The following is a 13,826-nucleotide window of genomic DNA, read 5'->3' as shown; positions in this document are numbered from 1 at the left end:
ATTGCCTCAATTTCAGAGCCTGTTATTGGTCTATTCAGAGATTCAGCTTCTTCCTGGTTTAGTCTTGGGAGGGTATATGTGTCCAGGAATTTATCCATTTCTTCTAGATTTTCTAGTTTATTTGTGTAGAGATGTTTATAGTATTCTCTGATGGTAGTTTGTGTTTCTGTGGGATTGGTGATGATATCCCCTTTATCATTTTTTATTGCATCTATTTGATTCTTCTCTCTTTTCTTCTTTGTCTTGCTAACGGTCTATCAATTTTGTTGATCTTTCCAAAAAACCAGCTCCTGTATTCGTTGATTTTTTGAAGAGTTTTTGTGTCTCTGTCTGTTTCAGTTCTGCCCTGATATTAGGTATTTCTTGCCTTCTGCTAGCTTTTTTTTTTTTTGAGACAGAGTCTCGCTCTGTCGCCCAGGCTGGAGTGCAGAGGTGCTATCTCGGCTCACTGCAAGCTCCGCCTCCTGGGTTCACTCCATTCTCCTGCCTCAGCCTCCCTAGTAGCTTGGACTACAGGTGCCCGCCACCATGCCCAGCTAATTGTTTGTATTTTTTTTTTTTAGTAGGGACGGGAGTTCACCATGTTAGCCAGGATGGTCTCGGTCTCCTGACCTTGTGACCCTCCCACCTCGGCCTCCCAAAGTGCTGGGATTACAGGCGTGAGCCACCGGGCCCGGCTGCCTTCTGCTAGCTTTTGAATTTGTTTGCTCTTGCTTCTTTTAATTGTGATGTTGGGGTGTCGATTTTGGATCTTTCCTGCTCTCTGTTGTGGGCATTTAGTGCTTATACAGCTGTTTTCTTTGTACTTATCATGAGGATTATAGGTAAGATCCTAAAGTTGTAACACAATAATTTGAATTTATACCAGCTTAGCTTTCTTTTCTTTTTTTTTTTTTTAAGTGAGAACAAGTTTATGAAGAAAGTGAAGGAGGCCGGGCGCAGTGGCTCACGCATGTAATGCCAGCACTTTGGAAGGCCTAGGCAGGCAGATCACCCGAGGTCAGGCGTTCAAGACCAGCCTGACCAACATGGTGAAACCCCATCTCTACTGAAAATACAAAAATTAGCCAGGCGTGGTGGCACATGTCTGTAGTCTCAGCTACTTGGAAGGCTGAGGCAGGAGAATTGTTTGAATGCAGGAGGCGGAGGTTGCAGTGAGCCGAGATTGTGCCACTGCACTCCAGCCTGGGTGACAGAGTGAGTCTTCATCTCAAAAGGAAAAAAAAAAAAGTAAAAGAATAAGGAATGGCCTCCATAGGCAGAGCAGTGACAGCTTAACTTTCATAGCATAGAAAAACTCTGCTCCTTTCCAGCTTGGTTTCCATCCCTTTCAGTCATTAATGTCACAAGATAGTATCTTTATACAGGGTGTGTCCAAAATATAAACTAATACTTTTTTAATGTAGTAATCTCTCAAATTATGTTAAAAAAAAAAACAAAATACGGAGTTATGAACTAAAGTTACAATAACATTAGCTTTTAGACTAATTTTTTTAAATGTATCAGTCTCTTAAACAATGTAGAAAGCCAAAAGTAGAGTTTGTAGCTTTACCCATGTAAATACATGGGCTTTTTTGAGACGGAGTCTTGCTCTGTCACCCAGGCTGGAGTGCAGTGGCACGATCTCGGCTCATGGCAAACTCCGCCTCCCGGGGTTCATGCCATTCTCATGCCTCAGCCTGCCTAGTAGCTGGGACTACAGGCATCTGCCACCACGCCCGGCTAATTTTTTTGTATTTTTAGTAGAGGCGGGGTTTCACCGTGTTAGCCAGGATGGTCTCAATCTCTTGACCTCGTGATCCGCCCGCCTTGGTCTCCCAAAGTGCTGGGATTACAGGCGTGAGCAATACATGGGCTTTTATAATTTGCCATATATTTACCTTTATTGAGATCTTTATTTCTTCATTGGACTGTATAGTGTGCTTTCATTTCAACCTGCGGACTCCCTTTAGCATTTCTTGCAGAGCAGGTCTAGTGTTAAGAAACTCCCTCTGCTTTTTTTTTTTTTTTTTTTTTTTTTTCCCTGACTGATACTGTCTTACTTTCTCCCTCACTTTTAAAGGATAGTTTTACTGGATATAAAATTCTTGCTTGACAGGTTTTTTTTTTTTTTTTTTCTTTTAGCAGTTTACCACCTTATGGCCCCCTAGGTTTCTGATGAGAAATCTGTTGATAATCTTATTAAGGTTCCCTTTTATATGATCAAAACCAAAAGTTGGTTTTCTTTTGATGCTTTCAAATTTCTCTTTGTCTTTTTGTTTGTTTTTTGAGACAGAGTCTCATTCTGTCACCCAGGCTAGAGTGCAGTAATGCAATCTCAGCTCACTGCAACCTCTGCATCCCAGACTCAAATGATCCTCCTGCCTTAGCCTCCCAAGTAGCTGGGACTACAAGCATCTGCCACCATGCCTGGCTAATTTTTATATTTTTTTGTAGAGATGGGGTTTCGCCATGTTGTCCAGGCTGGTCTCAAACTCTTGACATCAAGTGATCTGCCCACCTTGGCCTCCCAAAGTGCTTGGATTACAGGCGTGAGCCACTGCGCCTGGCTCTTTCTAAAGGTTGGTTATAATGTGTCCTGGTGTGGGTCTCTGAATCCTATTTTGAGTTTGTTGAGCTTCTTGGATATTTATATTCATCTCTTTCATCAGATTTGGGATGTGTTTTGCCACTGTTTCTTCAGATGTTTTCTCTTTCTCCTTCTCTTTCTGTTTTCCTTTTGGGACTCCCACAACGCATATGGTTATCCACTTGATGGTGTCTCATCAATCCCTTAGATCAGTTCACTTTTCCTTAATCTTTTTTATTTCTGTTCCTCAGACTAGATAATATTCACTGTCCTTCATTATTCACTCATTCTTCCTTCTGCCTGCTCAAATCTGCCTTTGAATCCCTGCTGTGAGTTTTTTCTATCAGTTATTTCAGCTCCAGAACGTATTTTTCATTTCTTTTTAGATTTTCTGTCTCTTTACTGATATTTTCCCTTTGTTTATACATTGTTTTCTTGGCTTTCTCTATGTCTTCTTTAGCTCTTTGAGCATCTTTAAGACAGTTGTTTTAAAGTCTTTGTCTAGTAGATTTGCCATTATCTTTTTTCAGGGACAATATCTGTTGGTTTGTATTTTTTCTTTGAATGAGCCATACTTTTCTGTTTCTTTGTATGACTTTTGATTTTTTTTTTAATTGGACATTTAAATCCTATAATATGGTAACTCTGGAAACAGATTCTCCCTATTCCCTGGGTTTGCTGTTTTTTGGGTTTATTTTTGGTTTTTGATTGTTACAGGATGTGTCTGTGCCAAGAATCAGCCTGAGGTATACATGTTAGGTCTCCTCAGATCTTTTCTGAGCCTGTGCTTTTCCCTGGGCATGCATAGCAACTTTCTAATTTCCCCTATATATATGGTTGCTTTTGAATATCCTGGTCTTTAATGTCCGGCTTCCAGAGAGGGAAAAAGAAAAAAGTGAAGGAGGGGAAAAAAGATGCTGCCCCTTTTAATCCTCTGGAAGTCACTTCAGCATGAGTGGGAGGACCTTGCAGCAGTGTGGTGGAGGTGTAACGACGGTGACTGCTGTCTGTCTGTCTGCACCTTTGTCATCAGAAGCAGCCGTCATTGATCCGACGAGCATAGATCCATATTTAGAGGACAGGGTCCTTTTCTCCCCCACTGTCTCCCACAAACTGTGTGGAAGCCACTCCAGGAATAAGTGCATAGCTGCCTGCAGTGGGGCTGGGAGCTTTGGGATGGGTAGGTGCTATTATGATGACAGCTGAAATTGACTGAAAGTAATTATAATTTATCATCCAGGCCTTCCTCTGGATGTTGCAAGCCTTCAATAGACTCTAGAGCTACAAAATAGTTACATCAGACGGAGTGCACCAGTGCAATTATTTAGTTGGGAAGACAAATTCCTGGTGCTTCCTACCAGTCTTCCCCAAATTCCCTCTATAGTTCCTTTTTTTAGGAACACCCATACTGTTTTCCCCAGCAGGTGCACCATTTTACGTTCTTACCAGCAGTGCACAAGGGTTCCAAGGATATGGAGAACATCCTTGCCAACACTTGTTATTTTCTGTTGTTTGGATAATAGCCATCCTAATGATTAAGTGGTATCTCGTTGTGTTTTATATTTCCCTCATGATTAGTGATTTCGAGCATCCTTCATGTGCTTGTTGGCAATCTGTATATCTTCTTTGGAGACATGTCTATTTAAGTCCTTTGCCCAATTGGGTGGTTTGTTGTTTTATCTTTTTAATTTTAGCTCCTTTTCTTGTTTGCCTTCCTTATAAATAACTCCTGCTTCTTCTGGTAATCTGCTTGAGGAGTGAGATCATTTCTTTGCTATTTCCTACCATGCTAGTACATAGTAGTGTGTGCCTGGTAAATGCTTACAGAGGTAGGATAGGCCAGTCATACAGCCAGGTTTTGAAAGCCTGCTTAATTGACTACTACAGTTGGTGATTGGGGACTTTGGAACAGTGAGGAAATTAATACGAATTGTGTGCCTCCTCTGTGCTAGGTGCTGTGGTAGGCATAACTTTATATAATTCCTGTAATACTCCTTTAATACATGTCACACTTATAGATGAAGGATTTGAATTAAGGGAAGTTAAATTTAGACTCCCTCAACATCACACAGGTAGTAAATGGCAATCCTTGGATTCCAATTCCAGGTCTACCTGACTCCAAACTTTTTCTTTATACCATGCTGTCTCTCTTCCCTAGTCAGGTAAGTTCAAACAGCGAGCAAGCCTGTAAAATTGTTAGGGTGGATGAGCAGTTGAAAATTTACTTAATAAGAGACAGAATCTTGCTGTATTGCCCAGGCTGGCTTTGAACTTCTAGGCTTAAGCAATCCTCTCACCTCTGCCTATGAAGTAGTTGGTAACTACAGCCTACTCCATTTTACTTAATTATTTGAGAGGAAAACGTAGACATTGTGAAATGCTAATTTTATAGCAGTGAACAGGATTCCACAAAGACACTGAGGTGTGTTGTTTGTGGATGCTGATGACCTTTGGAAATGCTGTGTCTACTTTTGGGTGTGACATCCTCTGTTCTTCTTTGGTACCATAAATTAGGGCCACTGGCCATGGCCAAATGGGTGCCTAACATAGAAGGATGAAGTGCTTTTCATTGCTTACCACAAATTCCCTTGAACCCTTTACATCTCTGAGACTTAAGAAATGCAAGAATAAAGGGAACAGAGTTTTATCAAAATCCTATTGTGTGCTAGGCAAACCCTAGAAGAGACGTGATTATTATCTTGCTTTTACATATGAGAAAATTGAGGCTCAAAGCTGTAAGATAAATTGTCCAGATGCACGCAGCTAATAAATAGAGGAGCTGAATTCAGCTTTTTCCATGCTGCCTCCATTAAAAAGTTCCTCTTTCTTGCCCTCTGGTGGGCTTTGGAGGTCCTGGGAGAAATGTTTGTGTCCTCACCAAACGTTGTGGTGGGTGAGTGTCTTACATGGGGCTTGTTCTGCACTTGCAGTTTCTTCTGCCACATGGTTTAACCAAAGCAACGATGTTTGCCATTGCCCCTTCGATGTTAGTACTCCTCTGAGGTGACAGAGTGGGGACAAAAGTTCGAAAGGAATCAGCCTTAGAAAGCACCCTTTTTCTAAGTATCCTGAAGGAATCAATCACTAACGCACATCACAAAATTCTAAGTTGGGAAGATGTTTTTAGACTTTCCCTTTCTTTAAGAAGAGAAGGGAGTGCCTTTGAAAACTAGAGTTTAAGTAAAGGATACACATAGCTTAAGTGCTTTTATCTTTGAAATATGCTATGACCAGTAGACTTGAAAATAAATTTCTTACTAGTTTTGGGGGTATCATAGTCAGTTTGGGCTGCTATAACAGAATACCATATACTGGGTGGCTTAAACAACAAGCATTTATCTCTGATAATTCTGGTGGCTGAGAAATCCAAGGTCAAGGTGCCGGCAGATTTGCCTCTGCCGAGGACCTGCTCCCTGGTTTGTAGATGGCCATCTTCTTGCTGTGTCCTCACATGGCCGGGAACAGAAAGAGTGAGGGGAGGCTCTCATGTCTCTTCTTCTAGTGACACTAGTCCCATTCATGAAGCCTCCACATTCATGATATACTCACCCTTTGAGGTCCCCACCTCCTAATACCATTACACTGGGGATTAGGATTTCAACACAGGAAATTTGGGGGAACACAAACATTCAGTCCATACAGGGGAATTTCTTTTTTCCGAATCTGATGTTTAATTGTACCTTCACAGTAACTTTTGTCAAAGTTATATTTAATTTCTACTTCCTGGATTCTGTAGCAGGAAATGGAGCTTGTTATGTGCCCCACTATTTGTAATACGGATTTCTAGTCCTAGAAGTATCTAAGCCTCTCAGACTTAAGGAATTCGGTTTGGTATTATGTGGCTCTGCACTGTGCTATAGAAAAACTGGGGGTTTCCTCCCACCTGACATTTCAGAATGAAAAAGATCACTTAGCAAAATATTTCCCACACTGCTAACCCTGATGATTTTTCCACTCAACACTTTACACAAAGAGGTGGGTACAGATGGTAGTTTGCTGGATCTGTGGAATATTCAGTCTTGGTCTTCACTCACTCCCTGGAGCCTACTCCTCGTTCTTTTATAAACAAAGTGGTTTAAACAGGATCTTAGGAAATATCTCCAGTATTTACCATTTGCAAACCTAACCCTTAATATATGGAATCTGTTAGATCAGGTTTTTAACTCAATAAACATCTTTGGGTGCATCACCATGTTAAACTAAAGAAGTAGAAAACTGAAGGCAATGCTCCTGTTCCTTAACTGTAAGGAACATGTAATTTAGACACTTCTTCTCTTTAACATGAAAAACTAACCATAAGTACGTGGATCAACATTCTTCTTTATGGAATATTAGGAATGAAGTGTCATGATGTTACGGTTTTTTTTAATGGCTCAGTAAAAGAAAAAAATTATATAGTGAGATGAAGTGGATATGACAAAATATTAGTTGTTGAATCTAGATGGTGCGTATTTGGGTATACATTTTTTCCCTACTTTTCTACATTTAAAAATTTTCATAATAAAAGGTAAAGCAGAAAAATCCTAAGTATAAATAACATTTATAAAACTATACGAAAAATAATTTCAAGGGTGGTATGTGGTTCATTCTCTATTAATGGTAAGGGTTCAGGTAATTATTGGAGTTGGTAGGAAATAATTAAAATAGGAGTATAAATCCAGAGGCCCGCAGAGGCCAGGCGGGTAATATGGGTGAGTGGAGCTGCCAGGCATTAGACGGGAGGGAGATGGTGGGGACTGAGCAAAGAGGCAAGTGTACAACTCATTGAAAGCGTTCCAAAAATTTTAAAAATCTTAATGTGCGTTGAGAATGAAAGACTTCAGTGGCCGGGCGCGGTGGCTCAAGCCTGTAATCCCAGCACTTTGGGAGGCCGAGACGGGCGGATCACGAGGTCAGGAGATCGAGACCATCCTGGCTAACCCGGTGAAACCCCGTCTCTACTAAAAAATACAAAACGTAGCCGGGCGAGGTGGCGGGCGCCTGTAGTCCCAGCTACTCGGGAGGCTGAGGCAGGAGAATGGCGTGAACCCAGGAGGCGGAGCTTGCAGTGAGCTGAGATCCGGCCACTGCACTCCAGCCTGGGCCACAGAGCGAGACTCCGTCTCAAAAAAAAAAAAAAAAAAAAAAAAAGAATGAAAGACTTCAGAGGGCTGGCAGTTTGTGGTCTCCTAAAAATGACAAAATTTACCATCTCTAAATTTACCCAGCTTTCTGTCCTTCTCTCTACTTTCAGAAGATGCAGGAGAGGCGTAGCTATCAATACTGGAGGGAGATGGTTTCCTGGCACAAGAGGGTGATGGGAAAACATTGTATCCAATGCCTCTAGAATTTGCCTGGGTTGCCACAACTTTGTTGCTTCAGGAATGGAAAATGTGGCCCATCTTCTTATTTTCTCTGTCCTGTCTTGCTCCTTCTATGACCTGGGGCACGATTTGCGGTGGGTTTATAGAGATTCCTATGAGTCAAGGAAGCACATTCTGAGGATAGACTCATGCACCTGGGTTTTGTTTTTAGATGGTTGGAGGGAGGATGCAATTGTGATTTATAAGAATGACTTAAAGTGTAATTCCTTTGATTTTGAAGTTGGCTAGGCAACTGAATTTGAACACCCTAGTGTGCCTGTTAGACCTGGCAGCCTTCTCAAAATCCCCCTCCTACTTCGCTCATTTCCCTCACCCTCCACCTTTTTCTCAAGAGGTAGAAGTGAGAGTTTTGTTTTGTGAGCTAAGGTTGGCTTCTGGGCCCTCTGCTTGAGCCACCTGGCAGCTTGGGGTGGCCCTGTAGCCTTCCTCCGCCTCATTCTGCAATTCAGGCTCCCAATAGTCTTCTGAAGCGCGGAAGAGCTTCCTCATGCATGTTAGAAGAGCATGAGTCCAGACTGAGACAAGGACTCACTCTTAGGCATATATGCAGCCTACAGAGAAGCCTTTTTCCTCCTAATATCTTCCTAGACTTATGCTTTCCTTGGAATTCCAGCAATAGAACTGCATACTCTTACCCTAGTTAAGAACCTTTTATGTACCAGGTGCTATACTAGACATGAGATAAAAGATAAGTGAAATGTGGTCCCTGTCTTCAGCCAGCTCACCGTTTGTTATACCACTTTAATCACCTTAGAGAAAATTTTTTTTTTTTTGAGATGGAGTCTTGCTGTGTTGCCCAGGCTGGAGTGCAGTGGTATGATCTCGGCTCACTGCAAGCTCCGCCTTCTGGGTTTGCGCCATTGTCCTGCCTCAGCCTCCCGAGTAGCTGGGACTACAGGCACCCACCACCACGCCCGGCTAATTTTTTGTATTTTTAGTAGAGACGGGGTTTCACCGTGTTAGCCAGGATGGTCTCAATCTCCTGACCTCGTGCTTTGGCCTCCCAAAGTGCTGGGATTACAGGCGTGAGCTACCACGCCCGGCCCTTTTGCTAATTTTTAATTTGCCAATTTCTTTTCTTTTACTTTCTTTTTCCTTTCCTTTTCCTTTTCCTTTTCCCTTTCCCTTTTCCCTTTCCCTTCCATTTTCCCTTTTCCCTTTTCCCCTTTCCCCTTTCCCCTTTCCCCTCCTTTCCTTTCCTTTGATGGAGTCCCGATCTTGGCTCACTTCAGCCTTTGCCTTCTGGGTTCAAGAGATTCTTCTGCCTCAGCCTCCCAAGTAGCTGGGACTGCAGGTGCATGCCACCACGCCCAGCTACTTTTTGTATTTTTAGTAGAGGTGGGGTTTCACCGTGTTGGCCAGGCTGGTCTTGAACTCCTGACCTCAGGTGATCTGCCTGCCTCAGCCTCCCAAAGTGCTGGGATTACAGGTGTGAACCACCGTGCCCAGCCTTATTTGCCAATTTCTAGGCACTCTTTATATATTAGGAAGTTTACCCTATGTCATATGAGTTATCACAATAGGAGGAAAAAGGCTTCCTGGGGTATCTGCAGGTTTTTAATTTTCCCCAGATTTGGGGTATTCTTTTTGCATTTTAAATTTTAACTTGTATTTGTTGTCATGAGGAGTCTTGCTTTTTGTATTGTTGAATTTATCACTGTTTCCTTTATGGCTTTTGTGTTATCCTGGTCCACTATTAATGGCACACAATCATTCATTCTTTTTTCCATGGTGCCTCCTTCCTCTTTTCCTCTTTCAATTTCGGATTGACAGCAAAACACTTTTGGTATCTTCCCCCAAGTTTGCGTTCCTGGAAATGTATTTCTCGTCAGTGATAGGATAGCCCTTGATAGTTTTGTTAAGAGATTTTAGTGGTCTATAGAATTCCCATTTTCTTGGTACAGGCACTCTGGGAAACTGACAGTTTCTTATAAAACTAAACATGAAATTACCATATGACCCAGCAGTTGCATTCTTGGGCATTTATCCCAGAGAAATGAAAACTTCTGTTTACACAAAAACCTGTGCATGACTGCTCACAGCAGACTTGCTTGTAATAGCCCTGAACTGGAAACAGCCCAGATGTCCTCCAGTGGGTGAATGGTGAAACAAACTCTGATACACATACACCATGGAATACTACTCAGAATTAAAAAAGAATTAACCATTGATATATCAACAACATAGGCAAATCTCTAAAGTTTTATATCCCAAAAGCTTACATGATGTATTATTTCATTTATATAACACTTTTGAAAGGACAAAATGTTAGAAATGGTGAACGGATTAATGGTTGACAGTGTTTTAAAGATGGAAAGGGGGATGAGAGAAAGAGTGGGGTAGGTCTAGTTATAAAAGCAGCACAAGAAATCTTTGTGGTGATGGAACTTTTCAGCATCTGACCATAGTGGTGAGTAATGAACCTGTGTACGGGGAAAAGTTGTACAGAACTAAATACAGACACAAATGAGTGCAAATAAAATGAGGAAATCTGGGCCGGGCACAGTAGCTCATGCCTGTAATCCCAGCACTTTGGAAGGCTGAGGCAGGCGGATCACCTTAGGTCAGGAGTTTGAGATCAGCCTGGCCAACATGGTGAAACCCTGTCTCTACTAAAAAATACAAAAATTAGGCAGGAATGGTGGCACATGCCTGTGATCCCAGCTACTCAGGAGCCTGAGGTGTGAAAATTGCTTGAACAAGGTTGCAGTGAGCTGAGGAGATCATTCCACTGTGCTCCAGACTGGAAGACAGAGCAAGACCGTGTCTCAAAAAAAAAAAAGGAAATCCGCCCAGGTGCAGCGGCGTACTCCGGTAGTCCCAGCTACTTGGGAGGCCGAGGTGGGAGGATCTCTTGAGCTCAGGAGTTTGAGGCCAGCCTCAGCAACAAAGGGAGATACCATCTCTAAACCGAAAAAGGGAGGGATGGGTAGGAAATCTGAATAAGATCAGATTATATCTATGGATTATATCTATGTCAGTATCCTGGTTGTGATATTGCACCATAGTTTTACAAGATGTTACCATTGAGGGAAATTGGGTAAAGGGGGCATGGGATCCTGTACATAGGATCTCAATAAAAATTTCAATAAAAAAGTCCCAATTTCTGCTAATATTGGATTCACCAAAACATACTGCCTGGAAGCAGGTTCAGTTCAAGTAACTGGTGCTGTCCTGTGTTAGGACTTGCAGTGCAGCAGCTGAGCAGTGGAATGTGGAGGAGCCTAGCAGTGCCTTGGGCTCCAGCCCTGTACTCTGCTCTGTCTCAGAAGATCTGAGAGCATCGACCAGCATTTCCCAGGATTCTCAGGGACAGCCCAGCTGGGTAGCCCTTCATACAGCCTGTCTGAAGGGAAAGAATACAGGCTTCAGCTCTAATATATCAGAACAGTGTGGGGTGGATGTTGGTGGTTGGGGACAGTGGGGAAGGGTTCCCAAGATGAGCCTTGGCCAGGTGAGGTGGCTCACACTGGGGCGGGAGGATCGCTTGAGCCCAGAAGTTTGAGACCAACCTGGGCAGCAAAACCCCATCTCTACTAAAAATACAAAAACTAGCTGGGTGTGGTAACAAATGCCTGTGGTCTCAGCTACTCTGGAGGCTGAGGTAGGAAGATTGCTTGGGTCCAGGAGGTCAAGGTTGCAGTGAACTGAGATCGCGCCACTGCACTCCAGATGGGCAACAGAGCAAGACTCTATCTCAAAAAGAAAAAAAAAGAGCTTTGCTGTGCCCTGCACATGACCTACTGTCATATGTATTCTGTGTTCCTTATGCTGTAGCGTTGGCTCTGCTGTGAGACAGAGTGGCCTGGCATATGGTAGGGGGATCCCTGGGATCCCCAGGACCCTGCTGGGGAATCTCTGAAGTCAAAACTAGTTTCGTAATAATACTTAGATGTTATTTGCAAATCATGCTCATTCTCTTACACAAGTGTCCAGTGGAGTTTTCCAGAGGCTCAGTGATGTGAAATAGCAACAGATTAAATGCAGAAGCAGCTATGAGATTCCAGCTGTTTTCTATTAAGGCAGACATTAAAAAGACATTTTAAAAAATAAACCAGTGGCATCATTTCACTTTTTTGTTTTGGAAGAATATTTTCCTTAAAATGTTATTTTTGTTAATGTATAAAGGGGTTTCATTTTATTTAAATGACAGAATATTTAAGGATGTTCTCAGTTTTAATTTTTAGAGGTGAATATCAAAAGATATAACTCACATAAAAGCTCTTTGGGGTCCTTGGTAATTTTTGAGAGTGTAGGGGTTCTGATAATTGAGAATTGTTTCTTTGGCAGAAAGCTATAGGCTTAATTTCTAGACTGGGTTTTGCTTTGTGAATGTGGGTATCATTTGGCCTGTTCAATTGATTTCTTCTCCTGCAAATGCTATTAATTGCCCTGCTACATACCTATGAAAAAATAATCCTCTATGCAAATATAGGGGAGATTAATGGCTACATGGCTAAACTGGTGTTGAAAGAAAATGTAAAGAATGAGTTTCTGGCCTGTTAGCTGACAAGTCTGTTTACTTGTTAAGTGTCTTCATTTTAGCGTCTCCTAGCAGTTTCTGTATACATTTGATTTCTTTTTCTCAGTTTTTCAGAAAACCATTTTAATTATTTTAAAAAATTATATTCACACATTTTCTTTTCTTTTTTTTTTTTTTTTTGAGACGGAGTCTTGCTCTGTCGCCCAGGCTGGAGTGCAGTGGCCGGATCTCCACTCACTGCAAGCTCCGCCTCCCGGGTTCACGCCATTCTCCTGCCTCAGCCTCCTGTGTAGCTGGGACTACAGGCGCCCGCCACCGCGCCCGGCTAATTTTTGTATTTTTAGTAGAGACGGGGTTTCACCGTGTTAGGATGGTCTCAATCTCCTGACCTCGTGATCCGCCCATCTTGGCCTCCCAGAGTGCTGGGATTACAGGCGTGAGCCGCTGCGCCCGGCCCACATTTTCAATTAATAAGGGATTTATATTCCTAGTACCTTGAAGTGAGGTGATAAGGTCAGGAGGCTCTGTTCTTGGAGAAACCACTCACTAGCTATGCGACTTTTGGAAAGTTACTTAACTTCTCTGTGTCTTGGCTTCCTCCTGTGTGTAAATGGAGCTAATAATACCTCACTTTCCAGGGCAGTTGTGAATATGAAAAATAGTGCACAGGAAGCAGTTAGTGAAAGTGCTTGGCACATAACAGATGCTCCATAAATAATAATTGCAACGATTGTCATTAACATATAGCAAAAGATGGAAGATTAAATTGAAGTCTTACCCTGTCTTCAGTGAACTTATTAAACTACTTTATTCACAAGTTACTAGCAGTAATTTTAATTTAATTTCATTTTTTTCTCCTTTGAAGGGCTATTGAGTGGCCAGACTTCCCCAACAAATGCCAAATTGGAGAAACTGGACTCTCAGCAGGTGTTGCAGCTCTGCCTCCGATATCAAGATCACCTGCATCAGTGTGCAGAGGCTGTTGCTTTTGACCAGAATGCTTTGGTTAAACGTATCAAAGAGGTAATGTGCTCCGGGAGAATAACATTGCTGACTGGTTATTATGATTCTCTGCAACTCTGGATGCCATCTTAAGACTTGACATTTGTCACTATTGCTTTGAGGAGATTGCTTTTTCCTAGCAGTAAAATGTGATGATGAAAATAGTGGTCCACAGAGCTGGGCTAATTTAGAGTTTGAATTGTGATCACCACCGATTTGCTTGGCCAAGTTATTTAACTTCTTTCTCTTTGTCTCAGTTTCCTCATGTGAAAAATGGGGCTAATAGTAGTAACTTACCCCAAGGGTTGAGTGACAGATTGCTCAGTAAGTGTTAGCTATTATTAGTTTGTGTAAAGTCTTGCCATACTAATTTGCTCTAGCCACCATTCTATCTTTGAATTGACTGTAA

General features: G+C 42.1%; 1 protein-coding gene across 2 annotated transcripts in view; it reads left to right on the top strand.

Annotated features, from left to right (window-relative positions):
• Positions 1-13,544, top strand: part of LOC108523796 (loss of heterozygosity 12 chromosomal region 1 protein homolog) — a 76,444-nt gene extending 62,900 nt beyond the window's left edge. For both annotated transcript variants that reach the window (XM_017864571.1, XM_017864570.1), the window contains exon 3: positions 13,281-13,544. In XM_017864571.1, the coding sequence (XP_017720060.1) occupies positions 13,281-13,510 (230 nt within the window). In that variant the 3' untranslated portion in view covers positions 13,511-13,544. The remainder of the gene's footprint in view (positions 1-13,280) is intronic.
• The last annotated feature ends 282 nt before the right edge of the window (positions 13,545-13,826 follow it).

The sequence above is a fragment of the Rhinopithecus bieti genome, unplaced genomic scaffold, assembly GCF_001698545.2.
Source record: "Rhinopithecus bieti isolate Rb0 unplaced genomic scaffold, ASM169854v2 scaffold_76074, whole genome shotgun sequence".
Taxonomy (NCBI): domain Eukaryota; kingdom Metazoa; phylum Chordata; class Mammalia; order Primates; family Cercopithecidae; genus Rhinopithecus; species Rhinopithecus bieti.
This window is presented reverse-complemented; position numbering and strand designations above follow the sequence as displayed.